Source organism: Rhipicephalus microplus, chromosome 4, assembly GCF_043290135.1.
Source record: "Rhipicephalus microplus isolate Deutch F79 chromosome 4, USDA_Rmic, whole genome shotgun sequence".
In the NCBI taxonomy this organism is placed as follows: Eukaryota; Metazoa; Arthropoda; class Arachnida; order Ixodida; family Ixodidae; genus Rhipicephalus; species Rhipicephalus microplus.
Window position 1 is genome coordinate 145,401,542 of NC_134703.1, and position 18,121 is coordinate 145,419,662.

Here is an 18,121-nt window from a genome sequence, read left to right on the forward strand (position 1 = left end):
CACATATATACACTATAGGAAGAACGGGGACATGAACGCTCCCCTAGCTTGGTGATAGAGCATCGGACGCGTCATTCGAAGGTAGCAGGTTTGGTTCCTTTCCGCGGCAAGTTATCTTCTCTTCCTCTTTTTATTTATTCACATTTACATTAGAATTACTTCTAATAACTTCCCCTGTGCTTTTCTTGGCATCGTCGTCTGTTATTTCTCATTAATACTGCTGCGTCCGACAAAGCAAACGGTCCCTTAAATTCACGCTTCTTTCGTTCGTGGACTAAGCGGGGAGATGGGGATAAGCGCTAGCAGCGCCACTCACACTGCACGGTGAGCCGGACGGACGCCGTCATGGGTTCTGGCGCCACGACGTTGGTGGCGGCGCACTGGTACACCGCGTTGTTGTCCGACGAGTTGGCCACGAAGGTGAGCGTGTTGACCGACTCGCGTCCGCTCGTCGTGTACGAGCTGTCCACCACGCGGCGCTCCTGGTTCCGGTACCAGACGAGCTGCGCCAGCGGGTTGCCGCCGCGGGAGATGCACCGGAGCGTGGCCGTGTCTCCCATGCGGATCGTCTCGCCCTCGGTGTAGCCGTGGATCTCGGGAGGACCAGGGGCGACTGTGTGCGAGCGAAAAGAAGACAACGTGTTTCTCTTCACATTGAAAGACGGGACGCTATAAGACTAGAATTACTCAACATTCAACATTGTTTATTTTGTAGTACAAAAAAAATACAGAATTTTTTTTCCTGCGGGAGGCAAAGACTAAAGGCTAAAAGCCTGACGAGGTCTCACCCCATATTAACCAAAAAACAGTCTGCATCAGTGACATATACAATTGCGCATCAGCAACATACATCTGTATACATCGGTTACATATTTCATTGGTTACACATTTCATTGGTAGAAGATACTGGCATGCCATAATATATCTCTTTTATATAATCAAAATATTCAAACATTCAAAAGATGCATTTTTGGCATATACAAACAAAAGCACACATTTTAAAATACGCTTTGTTCCACACATTGTTGGAGCAAATCCCATTTCACAATCACAGTGAACAATCATAAAAATACGTAGAAAGAGAGCTTACCATTATTTTACGTGTAAATGACTATGGGTCTACAATGGCGTCAGTCGGAAAAAAGAGTGACTTAAGATGAGATTTAAATGGTTTAGATTTCAGAGTAAAATCTATATTTGATTCGTGAAGGTTTAGCAACTGAATAACTTTGTAATCCGTGTCCTGCTTTCCGTAACTCAAATATAAAGCTACAATTACTCAATGCTTATTTTTCACGTACTGACGTTTTCCTTGTTATTGTTTAGGTTGCATCCTCGACCTAATCAAGAGCCGGAAGGCATCGGGCGCCTTATTTGTGTGCCTTCTTGTTGTACATCATATTAGTAGAAAAAAAGTAATAATATGTCCTCACTTTTATATTGGCTAATAGATGTTATTACAAATGTTTATGCACCCATAAAACAATCACATAGGGCATGTTACCTGGCATGTGCCATCATTAAGGGCGCAAGAACAACCGACCCTGGAATAAAGGTATATATAGCGACTGAGAATAAGAGACAAGTTAAAAGGCAGGGGCAGAGGGAAGGAAGAAAATGAGCAAAAAAAAATAAGTTAGAGGCTGTATTAGAAAAATTATGCCACAAGGAAAAACGAATGCATGAGCAACGTGCCTCAGAAACCACTTAATGCATGCCTACATAAAGTGCTGCAGAGAGCTGTGGAAAACACACAAAATACAAATCGACTGAATGCCGGAGGGCAAGGGGGAAAAGTTTACGGTGTACACCTTTCTTCCTGTTGTGTGACCGGTTCGTTCGTCTTGCACGTGAGTGATACTTGGTAGAAAATTCAGTTTGACGCCATGTTTGCTAGCATTTGTCACCAGTTCACTGTATCATAAATATGGGGCGACTGCCGTATGGGTCACTAAGATTGCTTCGACCGCATGGCAAAGAAACGGTGAGGCCATTCTAATGGAGAATGATGAACACAATGTTTCCGTTTAACGAAAAAAAAAGGGAAGGGAATCACTAGTTCTCTCTTGAAATGGAATTTCTTAGCAGCGTAGTGACGTCTTGGACTTACGCCAGGCGGCAACGGTAAGAATCAGCGAGTACAAGTGCAGTGGATGGTGAAACTTTATTCAAAGCCCCGAGAGACACGACTAGCGCGCTGTGCGCTTCTTTCACATCGGAAACGAAGCCATTAATATAAAAAGAACACTGTATAGGATATGTGCTAAAAGGTCAAGTGAAAAAGAAAAAAAACTACGTATAAAGAGCACTATTTCTGCATTCTTTCTGTCTACTTTGCTTATTCGGTGTTTCATCCGGTATTTGCGCACATATAGAGCCGTAAGAAGTGCACCCCCTCGCTCAACAAGAAGTGCTAAGATAGCTATAATAACCGTATACACCAAGAGCTCGGAGCTCCTGGCCCATTCTGATTACTCGAGCTTCTGAAATGTCTCGATTGTGACACGATCGTTTTTGCATCTGACTAAAATTGTAAATGTGCCTACCACATCTGGGAATCAACCAGTCATGTTTGATGAAGAAGCAAAAAGTGACAACTACTGAATCAGCATGGTGGTTAAACGACCTCATTCATAAAACCAGATCTAAAAGCTTATTTTAAATAGTATGAGAGCTTAAAACATTGTAAAATTGTTAGCATGGGCGTGAGAGTGTTACGCCCACGTGTAAACAATTAATTTCGTGAAATGACTTCTTGACCCGCCCAGCTGGTTCAGTAACGAGAGAAGATGAGGACAAATGTAGTGTAACGAGAAAGCCAATTCATGGGAGCTATATCTGGTACACGTTAGAGTACATACAACATAAATAGATATAGAAACGAGGTAACTAAACGAGCGGCACTGCGTCGGCCTGTAATAAACGTTAGGTATAGGTCAGCGCTGCGTCTAAGTATAAGCAATAAACGGTCGGTGCAGGTCAGCGCGAAGTTGCTCCTTTGTTTGTCGTATTTTAGCCTTCTTCCAGCGTTGTCGGGGAGGAACATTTGTCCATGTGCCTCGTGTGATTTCCAGCTCGTATCGCAAAGACTCACTAACAGCGGCCAACCATATCACTCGCCCTCAATATTTACTTTTGTTGGGCACAAGCCCAACAAAAGTTTTTTCCGAAGCATGATTCAGCGTTTTTATGTTATTCTTCTTTTACTAGTTTAGCTAAAAAATGCTTACAGCACTTTCTTTGTTTTTTACGTACTCTCCTTTCCTTTCTCTGACACTATTTTTTACCTCTATTCAGGTTAGCAAACAGGAAATACGCACCAGGTTGACCTCACTTTTTTTTCCCTTTTTTATGTGTGCATCTTTTCACGATAGCCGTTAAAAATTAACACCATGAGATCAAGTGGCAAAATTTAACTGACGGTCAGCGTCCGATTTTTGTTTTATGGTAAAAGAGAATATCGAGAGGGCGCACGGCGCGAGTACAGGCAGGACGCATTCGCAAAATCCCCGAAATCAAAATTCTTAAACCTAAATTATACTCAACATATACTTACAAGTGGAATCGGCCGACGTTAAGTCCACAACAATGTTCTATTAGTATTCAGAAATTTTATGCTAACTATGTCATTGTAATTTCCTAATGAAGTGTTTTTAAGGGCCCCTTTTCTCGATAACTGCTGCAGTGTCAATTGCAAGCATCTGAAACAACTATATGTCCACGACACCAACTTTTGGCTCTCGGCACTGCATGTCTCCTTAGTTCATACACCTTGATCAAGCATGCACCAATATATCACCGTACGTCACTGCGTCTGACGTCTGCCTATCACGTACTTCCCGGTGAGAACACCTCTCCCAAGACACAATGCTGAAATGCTTACATTGCTAGTTTCGCTCATATCCGCCTACATGCACACTAGATCTGTTTGATTTCCTATGGAGATGAAGCTCGCCCCATGTTTTTGACCCTGCTGAAGAGGAAAGAGGCAGAAAAAGAAGAAAAAACAGGAATAGACGCACCTCGTCTCTTGAACTAATTACTCGGAACGGCAAAAAGCGATTATATTCGTATCAGTATGCCACCGCTGCTTGGGTAAAAAAAAAACGCAGCACTTGCGAAAATGCTCAGTCTCTCGTCGCTAGCACTAATAGAAATGCATTACTATCCCATGGGTTAGCTAAGCTACGAGCATTGAGCAATAAGAGCCCCACCATACAACTACACGTAAAAGCCTATATAAACGCAGAACTTCTGTGGGTCTCCACGGACTCCAAATGTGGTGTGAAGCACGTAAATTGTGCCTATTACGAAAGAAATATCGTTTGCGCACTTTACCATCCCCGTCTTCAACCCCTACGTGCTATTAGTGCCGATATTTTTATTTGTGATTATCTCAATATTCCGTCGCTCAATCCCTCTCCGTTAAGTGCGGCTTCTTTAGCAGCGCATTCCAGCGTTGCAAGACGCCAGGCAGGAAGCTATGTCAAGATGACGTTTTCATTTATGGATCACACTCTGTAGTCCCAATCAATGTTAGGCTTTTGCTGGAGATATCTTTAAGGCAAAAACAATTTCTTTAAAGAAAGCATTTTTTTATTGTTTATAAGTGATCTTCTAGCTTTGACAAATTTGAGGGCTGATTATTCCTGCATTACCATTCTTCCTACGTATATTCACATAAAAAGTATTGTACAATAAAAGGAACAATGAGTGCATAGTTCAATTACTGCTGTTATCGAATTATATTGGAAAGGGAAATGCTGGAGTTGGTTCCGCTATCTTTAGGTTCCCCCGGTCATCGCCTATCAAGTAGTTCAGGTAGCCCCGTATTGCATGTATGTAAGCTGAAATCCACCAAGACACAATAAAATGCACCCCCCCCCCCCCTCTTCCCTAGCCTGTGAACTATAAATGCTGATTCACTCACAGCATTGTGTGAAGCAGAGGCTTTGCGCGACTGTACACACGTGTCCGTGGCACCGAAAATGACGCAGGTAAACACAGCTCCACAGGCGGGCTGCCAGCTGAAGCGACACGCGTACAGAGCAGGCACCGTATGGACGGCTGCTTGAACCCACCACCAGCGACGGCGTAGGAGAGCCTGGACGCATTTGCAAATTAAATTTCCCGGCCTAAACCCGACCGCCACCCGAAAAGAGGGGGCGAGATGGGGAGCTAAAGTGGAGTGCGCCTCCTCCAATTTACCTAGAGGCGTAATTTATGCGATTAAATGTGTGTGTGTGGGGGGGGGGGGATCTGCGCCACTTTCCCCGTCGCGAATGGCACGTGGCCCGCCGCCGATGAGCGCACTTTGCAGGCCAGGCTTAGTTGGCGATTACGAAGGCGCCTCTGTCGTCGTCTCGTCTAGTTCACACCTCGTTTCGTATGACGTGCCGGGGCGCCGCCGGGGGCCATCGGTGGGCCCCGACAGCGCCGCACGCAGGAAAGCTCGGTTAAGGCGCAGGTGCACACGTGCCGCGGGCGGATGAATCGCGGCTCCTCCGAACACGTTGAAAACTTTCAGAACTTCGTTATGACGTGGGCGTTTCGCGCGCATGTTTACACCTTTGGATACTGGAGAGCATCGACACTTGAGGCCTTGACGTCATCGTCGTGGGTGGACCGATGCTGACGTGCCTGCCATCATACGGTATGGCGTCAATAAAGATGGATTAGAACCCATCTTGAACTAAGAATTTGTTATACTTAAAAGAGGATTCATGAAAGCTCGTGTATTCTTTGCGGTATGTCAGCAGTAATAGTGTTGACGGTGATGCGAGCGACGAATCTTTTCTGCGAGGCATTTCCTTCTTACGCCTTGTTCAATTTGTGCCTCCTGATAACGATATCATCCCACCACGAACTTGAAATGAGCTTGCTCAATGTATGAAACATGTAAGAACCGCTTGCATCCCCAAACGTTGTTGCGTACCCGCACGCAAAAAAAGTACAGTAAAAGAAATTGAAGAACACTTTGTAAACTCCAAAGTGTTCAGCGAAACGTGTGCTAATCTGTTTGACTGTGCCATGTCTTCCTTATTTTTTTCTTGTATGTTCTTGTTTTATTGTTTCATTTTTTGCACTCTCTGAGCAATCACGTGATAGATGAAAGAGCGTAATGGGGAGAGACCACAGCTGGCCCCGCTCCAGGGCACGGACGTACGGACGGATGCGAGTATGATACATTGAAGGCTTTCGCCTTAATAGCTGCCCTGCTGCAATGTCAGTGTTCTTTTCGTGGGCGTATGCTACATAGTGAGGCAATTGTCTAGATAGCCCTCTCTGACGAATATAACTGAAAGTACGCTTGCGGTAGGGTCATTGTAGACCGAAATGATAATGCACTAGACGATTGTTTGTCCCAAGACACGATGAAAGTATCTTTTAAAAAATGAGCGTGTCTTGAAAAGACGATCTGCACTTCCGAGAGTGAGAACACAACAAATCACTCACATAGCACGTCCAGTTTGACGGACGTGGAGAGCGGTGTGCCCAGCGCGGGATGGACGGCCTCGCACGTGTAGACCACACCGTTGTCCTCCGGATGAGGAGTCAGCGTCAGGCTGCTGATGGCATTCTGGCGGCCGCCTTCGCTCTCTTCCACGCTGTACTGCACGTTGTCTGAGGGAAAAAAATATGACAGAAAGATGACGTCGACAGAATCAAGCAACTTCAATTTTTTGTCCGCATACCGAAAACCGTTAGCCTTCAATAAGATATTCATTTTGATAAGTTTCGTTAAGCGCACCTAAAAACACGGAAACCAAGAGGTTGACAAAACAGCGCAGCCTTTTCTACTTTATCTTGTCCATGTTTTGTTTCTTTTCTTGTGTGTGTGCTCAACAAAAAAATTTAAATGAACGTCAACCAACTGTCCCAACTCGCCATCTTGCTTCGATAAGAGAATAAATTTCTCTTACAATGCAACTCAATATGTCAGTCTTCTATATTTATGAGAGCGGATGACGCAAGGTGACGTGCATCGCTCTTTTATTTCACGACTTGCTGTTTTGATCAAGCATGTACATTGACCTCCCCTGTAAAGAAGTCTGTAAGTGACGGGAGGTTTAACCCTTGCCTTTAAGTCTGAATCAGGTGAAAGAAAAACGGAAGCATTCTTAATCTGTCTATTTATCTGAAGCAGACTGTGAAGGTATGTCTTTTTGGGACTGGCTGTTTTAAAATGGGAACTACTTCACTCGGATAGAAAAAAGGAATAGCAATGACAATTAGAACTAAAGAAAATATCTGTTGCACACGCTACCGCAAGTCACCAGAAAAGTGACTTCCTCATCGGAAGTGTGTCGTATTAAGTGATGGTTCATAGAGGCAGAGAAGGAAGAAGTGCAGAATGGAATAAACATGGCGTATGAACCAGGCCACGTCTCCCAGTCATCATAGCGTCACAGGCATCACTAACGAAACAATTGATCAGAGTTCATGACACATTCACCGCATCGTACTCCATCAAGAGTACTTCGCCTAATTAAATGTTCGTTTTCAAATGGCTGATTGTACACCGTGACTCCCCTTCGTGTTCTATTTGTAAGGATCTCTTGTATCGAGAGGGCGGATGAAATAAAGATCAATAAATAATAACCTTTAACAAACATCATTAAGATTTATTGTTCAAAAATACAAGCGGTGTACTTGCGTAGAAGAAAATCTTTGTCGGAAAACTGGCGCAAGAACACAGAAAACAAAAAGCGGGAACAAATTAACTGCGTATTTGCATGTTTCTTTGCAAAGAATGTGGAAAGATGATAGTCTCCTGTCTCCGTAGAAGTGCGTTGATGTCCTGCTCGCCCGCCTACGGAGAGGCGGAAAAGGATTACTTCGAGGTACTCTACACTGCATTAAAGTTATTTCTAAAGGGCTTACACAGCGTGAGAAATAGGCATCATCTAGAACTGGTAATGAGACATTCAAGTATTTTATGTCGCAGAGCAGCTGCTAGGTGGCAGCACCATGTCGTTTCCGTTGGTTTTAGCGAAGCTATAGGAAACACTCGCCTTTTTGTTCTTAGCGTCGCATTGTCCGCGCAGCGTATTAACAGCATTGCGGTATTGAAAATGATGTATTTATGCATTTTTAAATAAAGAAACACACTGCCCAATACCCACGTCTTGATGTTTGCCTCAATAATGCGTAAAATCTATTTTTAATTGACAATGTTCACAAGTATGAACGCAGCCATCAGGACAAGAGTGGTCATTGAACAAGGGGTTGAATTTTCGCTGGAAGGCTGGTTCTATTGACAGACAGAAAGACAGACACACCAAAATTTCTGCGTTGAAGTATCCCAAGAAAGACTATCGCCATTAAAAGAAAACGGTGGTCTTATCCCTGCAACAGTTACATCGACTGGTCGCACAGTAAATTTTCTGTCACGAAAGCTTCCTAACGTGGCAGCTCCTATCTGCGGCGCTCATTTCTCTGCCACGCGTGTTACGGCTCTCTTGCGAGCTGTCGGCAACGAAGGAATCTGCGGCGTGCTCCGTTTGCCACATCGTAAACGTGTCACGCACCTGGTCGAAGCTCGACGTTCTTGCGGAACCACTTGAGCTGCGCTGCGGGCTTCGCCTGGGAAACGACGCAGGTGAGCTTGACGGATTCCGACTGACGAACTTCGACGCTGCTGCCGTTCGGGTGGTTTGTGATGGTCACCGAAGAAGGGGGCACTGCGCACGCAGGAAATAAAAGCAATTAGTAATGCACATCACAGACGCGCCATATTTGTTTTTAACTATTTAGGCACGTGGTCACGGACAATCGATCCCTGTCACCCCGCCGCGGTGGTCTAGGGGCTAAGGTACTCGGCTGCTGACCCGCAGGTCGCGGGTTCGATTCCCGGCTGCGGCGGCTGCATTTCCGATGGAGGCGGAAATGTTGTAGGCCCGTGTACTCAGATTTGGGTGCACGTTAAAAAACCCCAGGTGGTCAAAATTTCCGGAGCCCTCCACTACGGCGTCTCTCATAATCAAATGGTGGTTTTTGGGATGTTAAACCCCACAAATCAATCAATCAATCAATCAATCAATCGATCCCTGTCTTTGCACGTACCCCTGTCTTTGCACGTATTTCTGTGTCTTTGCACGTATCCCCAATCCCTGTCTTTGCACGGCCTACAGTATAATAAAACTATCATAAAATACAAAAATCTACAAAAATCAACCAGACACCAATTAAATGGCGAAGCTGGTCGTGGTCCATTCGTAGGGCAGTGCATTTCTGTGTTTCGCGAATCTTCTAGATTCGTTATATAATTGCTCTTTATTAAGCACCTTTTGTTAAGCTTTCAGCTTGCAGCACAGCCGCCCACTTGTATAGCCACAAAATATCATGCAACAGCGGGGTGGCTATGGTAACCCGCATGCCATTTGATAGGTTAACTGTTGCCGCCTTCCTTACTTTGTGAAATTTGTGAGCAGTTGGATTTACCCAATGTCTGTGACGCACGCCAGTGTACATTTCTCACAAACGTCACCACGAGTGCCGGACATGCAAGGCCCGATGAAGAACAACTTCACTATTGTTATAAAAAATATATGCTTAATAAAAAAAATAAACGTTAGCGGATCGATCACACGAGTGAGGCTGGTTTGTTAACCACCATGTTATGTAAAAGAACGGTGCCATATGAGAGTGAATGCTGTGTGCAGTAATGGCAAAAAAAAAATACCGGTCACTCAAGCTAACGTTCTTTAACTGCAGTTGATTCGGATGCTCTATGGCTTACACTTCTAAGCGTGATGAGTTTGAGGTTACCGTCTCAACTCCTTCAGCCTATAGACGGCTACACTTCGACGAGGCCGACATTAAAAAGCGAAAAAGAAATGAGAAACGTTGATGTATTAGGTTTATGTATGTCTACAAACACAGTTCAGGAGTCTGCAGCTGCTATGCATGAAGTGCACACGATGTACTAAGAAAAAGCGCGCAATATCTTCTCGACAGCTACTTCACATGCGCGAAAGTCGCAGGAAATAGCTAAAGATTTGCTATTAGACATGAACATGCAGTGCCTGAAGACCGTTATGTATTAGAGCCTTGAGAGCTTAACATCTGAATATACATATGGCGGATGGTTTCTATTGGTCTTACATGAGAACTTGACTTTTAACATGTGTGTACGTTCGTACGGCGCAGTTCTAGCATTCTGCACATCAACGGAATGCCGCCGCCTGTAAGTCAAATCGTTTTTGTTGGCAGCTGTTCAACGCTGTAGCAGTCATGACTAAGCAAAAATGTTCGCTTGGCTCATTGCAGGGCGAATGGCTACTCAATCATGCACAAGTTGACCATCTATAACTTCTTTTCATATGAACTTCAATAATACTTTTTTGTGCAGCTGCAATGCTTTTATAACTTATTGTTGTATTTCAAGATCCATCAGGATGAAATAGACTGTAATGGTATTGCAATGGAGCCTTTTGGGGGTGCATCGATGCAGAAATCCCAAGGCTTCACAAAAAAATGGTGAACATGCAACTCAATCGAGATGTAATAAAACGGACAGCAAATTTGGCAAAGATAAAGTAAAGAAAAAACTTTGACTATTCGGTACATATATTCTTCCTTCGCGAGGGCCGTCAGCAGTTTCTCACTTTTGAACAAAACCATTTCTCCTCCTTTGAACACCTACGGCGGCTCAAAACTGAGAGGCCCGAAAGGTTAACCCGATCAAAGTATTCCCCATATAAGCTCGGTGGAACTGAAAACAAGACATAACTTCGAGTTAATGTCCGCCGTGACGCAACCGACCTGGGCGCCCGCTTCAACGCTGTTGAAGGGAGAAAAAAAAGCGTAAAAAGTTCGAACGACGCTTCCCTCTTTCAAAACGGAAGCCAAGAACGCCAAGTTGCGCGCTTAGGATCGAGCTAGTCTCGTCACTGACGGCCTAAATCCGAACAAACTAAATAAGTAAAAAAAATGCGGAAGAACTGGCCAAGAAGAAGCTGAACAAAGGCGAGAAAGGAATTCTTTCTACGGGCTTAAAAGTTGAAGAATCTTGGTGGATCGCCGGATGACTGGAGTAATGCGCCTTGACAGAAGATGATGAATCATCTGGGCGCGCTTCAACGCTCCACAGATCGCAGCACTTGCACCGAAGAAAGTGAAGATAAAAGCAGAAAAAAAGAACGCACCCGAGGGGCGAGGTGAAGTGGGGGAGATGGGAGAGGAGGATTGCATCGCGGATATTTCAGGATCCGCGACGGCGCAACCGGCCATAGGCCAACCATCGTCCACGGGCTAGAAAAATCGCGAGTTGGCCGGAGAGGCTTCTAAGCCTATACCCACGTTTCGCGCTTTTCATGGTGCTTCTCTCGTACTTGGTTTTGTAGACCCAATAGTTCTTCTCCTTGAATTCCCTCTTTTTCTTTTTCTCTCTCTGATATCTAGGAAAGCTGCAGAGCCGCCACCAGCCTCTATATGCACCGAAGTAAGCATGTGTTGTTGGGCATCGCCAACATTTTGCCGCGGGATACGGAAGCATAAGGCGCGAAGGAGACGACCTGCTGGAGACAGGTCGTTTCTGCGCGGACAGCGTGGACGGATGGGGTTAGAGCGGAAGCTCTTATACGCCCCTCTTGACTTGGCATATGGGCCGGCATTCGCTGCTCGGCGCAGCTCCGTGCAATTTCTTCGGGTAGCTTAGCGCAATTTGCCTCGTGTTTAAGACGCTCACCTTTTGGTGAACTGGCATCCTGGAGTCGGTGGTCTCATGGTGTAATGGTTAGCACTCTGCACTGTGAATCCTGGAGTCGTTAGGCGCACTTTGTTACCGAAGCAATTGCTGAACATGAGCCACACAATATATTTTTGCCTCTGCTTATGACATTGCGCCACGTCTTACAATGTTTTGATGGCAGGCACATGAGAGGTACGCGAAGAAATTACTCTAGCTCAAGGTTTTTCGTCGCCTTCGTAGTTTTAACTCAACTTCGAGGTTGCCTTCCTGAGACACGATATGAAGTGCCTCTCTTGCATTGTTGTCATCAGCTCTTGCAGTACACTGAACATTACGCACACGACAGCTCAGTGTATGTGGTCTCAGTGGCTAATATTACTTACACAAAACAGTGACATGGGCATCCGCTCGGATAGCCTTGTGGTCTGCAGTCGGGCCAACCTGCGAATAGAAAAGGGCAGCGCACACAAAAAAATAAGTCAAGAATCAGAACAGCGTTGCTTTAAACTCAAGTAATATGACAAAAGCGTGCGTGGTTTGAGTGATCAATATACCACTGTTATGACAAAGCTTTTTTACTGACTATCTTCTGTTTTTTTGCTTCTCTCATCATCCCTCACTTATTCATGTCTTTTCTTTGCCCTATATAGGTCGTAAAATGGATTACTACTCATCAATTAGCAGTTTTTAATTAGGTAAAGTTCCCGATATCGACACCACAATACGCTCATACCTCGACAATCCACGAAGTTCCGACAGTCAGGTTAAAACGTTTTTGCTGCATCGTTGCCTTTTACAAGGGCCACGTGAGAGGTTTGAATGCTCGAATGTTCTCTCACTTACCTGGCATTGGTATTCAGCGTCGTCTTCTAGCGTTGCGTTCTCTATCCTCAAGTTGTGGATGCCTTGGGCGGGATCCCCGATCATTGCGTACCGAGGGTATCCAGGTATGCTGCGGTTGAAGCCTGCAAACACAAACAACAGCACCATAGTTTGTAAAGTCCTTCGAAACATCTATGCAAAATCTAGAAACTGCACGTTACGACGTTGCAAGCATGATTTCAATAACAAGGACCTGAGTCTTGCTCAAACAAATCATGTTGCCTTTGAAGAGGACCCCCCGCGCAGCCCATAAAACTAGACGATTAGAAACACAGCTCTCATCGTAGTAATAGATGGAATGGCTGGACAGACTTGAAAACTGACGCATTCATAGTTCTCAGTACATGGCGTAACTAGAGGCTGTAAATGGTTTGACAACAGCTCAAGAACTTGCTGAAACACCGTTTCAAGCGACGTTCTTTCTCAAAAACTTTTGAACACTTGAAGACTCTTCACGTCTCTAAACTTCAGTCTCGTTTGGTACTCACATTCTGTAAGAAAGCTATGCGCGCCGTCTTAACAGACGTGATGGAGTCAAATACGACACGGCCATGTTGACAATTTTTGGATTGGATTGGATATTTTGGGTTCAGTGTTTGCTCACTATGTTCGGTCCGTATATGTCAGTTGTGTGTTAAACCTGCTTTTATAGATCGACACTTTCACATTACGTGTGTGTCTCTTTATTTAGGGGCGAAGCTCTTCTTAGGCTAACCTTGTCACGCGTCACGCGTAACCGAGAGAAGAAGAGACGAGAAAGAAAAGAAGGCAGTCTCTGCCGAACAGTAAATAGACGGCGATATTTCATAGAGGTACATAGAAACTGCAGTTGAGTGAGGCTATTCTAGATGGCGCTGTGCACCGCTACTATCTGATTGGCTGCGGGCGCACTTTTCCTGAGTGCGCGGAGAACGAGTGCCTCTCTCAGTCTTTGTATCGTCGCCGTACGTGGCAGATCGTTAGTGGGGCATGAACGAAGCACAGCGGCGGGCGCGTTGAAGACGCTTGCGCACGGCTTGTGCGCCGTCTGCGTTCTCAAACGCGATCGGACGCGTGCACGGGCGTACGGACATACGGACGAACAGACGCTTCGCCCCACTCATCATCATTCGCTCCTTGGATGTGCCGTGATTTTTTGTACATACAAAACGTGCAATAAAAAAGTTTAAGGGATTTGTGTCGTTGGAGTTTTGTCTTACTGAGAAATTAGTCAGCTTAAAGTTCGCCGCTTTAAAACACAACAACAAAAATTTTAAAATGATTAACAAAGTTCTACGAATGGCCGCATTGCGCAAGCGGCCTGAGGACTTGAAAAAAGGCGCGAGCGTATTCACACTTGGATGCGAAGTGGGAAATCTGCGGCAACCCTCCTTTCCTTATATTTGGTGGCCTCACCAGTAACGTCACGCTGGAAGCTTTCAGTTCATGATTTATTTCTATAGTAGGGTGCCCGGCAACCGCCAGTAGTAAAAGCGGCGCTGCCGCTTCGTAGCAGCATGCGAGAGCGATTTTCATGGGAGGTATAGGGAGTTTCCGCCGCCTACAATAGTGATGAAACTGTTTGTTTAGACGATCCTGTGGCTGGTAAACGTAAAGTGAGATTACAGTGATACACACGGGCCTTGATAGCGGCGAACAGAGCTTCGGCCATTAATCGACTGATCCATGTCAAGGCACGTAGGCATTTATACATGGGGTGTCGATCATCTCAGCATTATCAATAGTGGCTCGTTTGTTCTCCAATGAATCAACTATTCTCGCGTGCACGTTCACGTCTAAGAAATCACCACAAGGCAATCTCGAATACACTCAGATACCCTGGCGTGCTTTGCGCAAGGCACTATCTACACGTGTGATGGGCCGGCCACATGAAACACAGAAAGGAGCATAGGTGGCAATGTTATTATTAGGGACCCCATATATGAGGGTTCCGTTAACTTTGGCCACCTGGTGTTCTTTAAAGGGACCCTGAAACGGTTTTGACAATTTTTCACAGACAAATTGGGCCGGTAGACCAAGTGCCAAGGGTAATTTAGAGGCCAGTTTGAGCCCTCTGCGTAAGTTTTGTACAACGCTTTAAAACTGCGAATTGCTCCAGATCGCTGCAACTTGGCCAAACACGTTTTAAACCGCCCATATATCAAGCGACGCGCTCTGCCCCGCTGACGTCATCGTTTCCAACTGATCTGATTGGCTGTGGAACACGGCACAGACTGGATTTACGCGTATGCGGTCTCACGTCCAATCCTTACGCAGCCGCCGTGAAGGCGGAACATAGCCCCGAGCGCTCGAAGGAACGGTTGTGGGCAGTTCAGGTATAGTTGAGTTTTGATTCAGGTATAGTTCAGGTATAGTTTAGTTTTGTCCTTTCAGTGAGCAGCCGCACACTGAAAGGACTTGTCTTCCTCAGCGTACTTGAGGAAGACAAGTCTCCTTGTCCAAAGGTTGACTTGACAAACCCCCTGTTTGCCGATTTTCCATCGCAAGCTTCCCTCTTCTCCTTTACGCCGTTTCTCGGATTGCCAACCTATTGGTTTTCCATTCCTTGATCTTATTTATAGTTCTGAAATCACGGCAAGAACCAGCGGTATTGAGCCACTCTATGTAAAAAAGTTTCATACTTTTACGTACACCTTCATTCGCCCGCAACAGTTCTAAACTTTCTGGAAGTATCGCCACCTGATACGACGTTACGTAACGCAACGTGAGCGAACGCAAATTACTGGGAGGCTTCCAAGGCGCACACTGCTGCGGCCGTAGTCCCATCGCACGAAATTTCCCTCCCGTATTCTACGCAACACGAACCGACCCAACTCACATCAGTGAGAGCACGCTAGGCTTGCTCTTCTTGTACCAACATTTTTAATGGCATACGTTCTCCTAGTCTTCTTTTTTTTTTTTTCTTCGATGATAAATGCCTCGTACGCTGTGTTGCAACAAGTCATTCATTTTCATCGCTCTTTTTTTTTTTCGTCAGTAACTGTCCGTGCGATTCCTTAGAGTGAAATCACCTGCGAGTGGCCGTCAAACTTTCGTTTTACTTCTCGAAGGAGACGTTAAAGAAAGACATTCTCAACCTCCCGTCCTATAAACACGCGCCGAAGTCCTTTTTATGGCGTGTTCGGTTTCGTCAATATCCGGCACTTCGTTCAGTCCTAGCACTCGGCACCTTGAGAATGCATGCTCTTCGTGCATGCGCAGTCACGGCTGGATTTTCGCACAGAAAGTGAAGGAAGTATAGCTGCACTCATATTCCATAAAAAAAAGCGAAAAAGCGAAGACGCAACGATTGCGACGGTGGAGCAGCGCTCGTATCGACAGTAAAACGTCCCCGTTAATGGCTTTACTTCCGAAACGACTTTTCCTTCCGCAGCAATTTTCACGAGGTTGCCTCGACAATTCATTTTCCCTTTCGGTTGTGCTGCACAGGTTTCTATCTTAGTTTTACGAACAATAGTGGGGGCTTTTGCCATCGGATCACTGCAGTGGAAAAAATCTTTTTGCACGAAACGACTTGTCGGGCGCCTAACATTGTCTATCAAACGCGTAGGTCGGCAAACTCGACTCACTCGGACTCACTCAAACTTATAAGGACCTGCGAGTCCGAGCCTGACTCTGGGTGAGTATTATTTTGTTCAGTTTGAGTCTGAGTGAGTCCGATTGAAGGAAGGAAGGAAAATAGAGGGAAAAGAAAGGCAAGCAGGTTAACCAGCCTATAGGCAGCCGGTTTGCTACCCTGCGCATGGGAGAGAGATGGGGGAGATGAAAGAGAGCAGAGAGGGAAGATAGAAACAGCACATTCGGCAGCACACGCGTGCACACTCAGTCATAGTCCAGTCTTGTCTTTCGCGGTGTGTGACATTGCTGTTACAGTCGCTTATTCAAGTCGGTGTCGCGTAGGAATTTCAACAGAGCTTTCGTCGCCTTCTGTTGCAATGCCTTCTCTCGGGCACTTGACAGAATAGTGTCCACAGACATTTGGCTGTTGTCGATGCGCGCAAAAGCAGACGCCAGTGACTGTCTCTGGATTTCATACAATGGACAGTCACACAGGATGTGGTGTAGCGTCTCTTCGCAATGACAGGCATCGCAGAGAGCGTTGTCGGCCATTCCTATGACAAAGGAGTAAGATTTTGTAAATGCCACTCCTAGCCATAAGCGATGAAGTAGGGTGGCTTCTCTTCGGTCGAGTCCAGTGTGCATGCGGAGAGCCATCAAAGAGGACAGGTGGTGTTGACGATTCGTATCGATGCTTGGTGGGCACCATAGTGAAAACGTGATTTCACGCGCAAGTCGTCGAAGATTACAGGCAACATCAGTCCTCGAAAGTGGTATGGCTTCTTCTCGTGTTCCTTCAAGGGCTGCCCGCGCGGCAGTATCGGCATGTTCGTTCCCTGTGATGCCGCAATGACTTGGCAGCCATTGAAGCGTCACATGATGCCCTTTCTCGAGTAAAGTGTGGAGAAGGCATCGAATTTCGAAAACAAGCTGTTCGTACGGGCCGCGACGCAGTGCTGAGATTGTAGGGCAGCCCTTGAGTCGCTGAAAATCGACCATTGTTGCGGTGGTTCCCGATTGATCACACAAAGTGCGGCGCGCAAAGCAGCCAGTTCCGCTGCTGTAGATGCCGTGGAGTGGTCAGTCCTAAAGCTGATGGTAACACCTCTTGCTCGGATAACTACTGCCCCTGACGAACACTGGTGGTTCGTGGAACCATCGGTGTATACATGTATGCTGTCTGAATATTTCTCGTGCAAAAGAAGAAGAGACAGTTGTTTCAGCACGGGCGACGAAAACTCAGATTTCCTCCGGATCCCTGGTACACTAAGATGCACTGTGGGTCGAATAAGACACCAAGGTGGTATGGATGGTTTAGATGCATGAGTGAAGCCCGAGGGAAGTTTATCGTTGTATTTCACGATAATTTTGGCGAACGATGCTTGGCGCCTCTCTGAAGACAGCAGTGCAAGGTGATGGCCGGGGGCACGTGCGAAGTGTCGGATGTGTGTTCTCAGGACTTCAACAACAATGTGAGTTTGTATTGGATAGTCGCCAGCAATTGCAATTGTTGCTTCTGTTGACGTACATCTGGGCAGACCGAGGCACACTCTCAGCGCTTGGGCTTGTACTGCCTGTAAAATACGAACATTGGTCTTGCAGGTATTGCTAAGCACGGGCAAGCTATATCTGAGGAAACCGAGAAACAGGGCCCTGTAGAGCTCCATCATCCGATTGAAGAAACCTCTCGTGAGTGCGAGTCAGAGTAAGTCAGGCTCAGGATAATTTTCGTGAGTTTGATTCCGAGTGAGTCCAAAGCCAAAGACATATTTCTTGAATTAGTGTTGGTGAGTTCATTTTTTTCCCGACCCGTGGTCCTATCAACTCATCTTAAGAATTACTATCAGCGTTACTCAGATTCATGCTTATATACACTTACGTCTACTATCACGTATACCAATTAAGGGTTATTCATACACAATATAAATACTCATTAATTAGAGGCGTCTAAACGTAGGAGGGGGGTGCCTTGTTCCTCCCCCTCCC

The 18,121-nt window shown here is 45.8% G+C and overlaps 1 protein-coding gene across 3 annotated transcripts in view; it reads right to left on the reverse strand.

Annotated features, from left to right (window-relative positions):
• LOC119172902 (nephrin-like) overlaps window positions 1–18,121 on the reverse strand; it is a 352,980-nt gene that overhangs the window by 47,370 nt on the left and 287,489 nt on the right. For all 3 annotated transcript variants that reach the window (XM_075893718.1, XM_075893719.1, XM_075893717.1), the window contains exons 3-7: window positions 12,539–12,660; window positions 12,079–12,136; window positions 8,532–8,684; window positions 6,457–6,624; window positions 317–613 (exon numbers count right to left, since the gene is read on the reverse strand). In XM_075893718.1, the coding sequence (XP_075749833.1) occupies window positions 317–613; window positions 6,457–6,624; window positions 8,532–8,684; window positions 12,079–12,136; window positions 12,539–12,660 (798 nt within the window). The remainder of the gene's footprint in view (window positions 1–316; window positions 614–6,456; window positions 6,625–8,531; window positions 8,685–12,078; window positions 12,137–12,538; window positions 12,661–18,121) is intronic.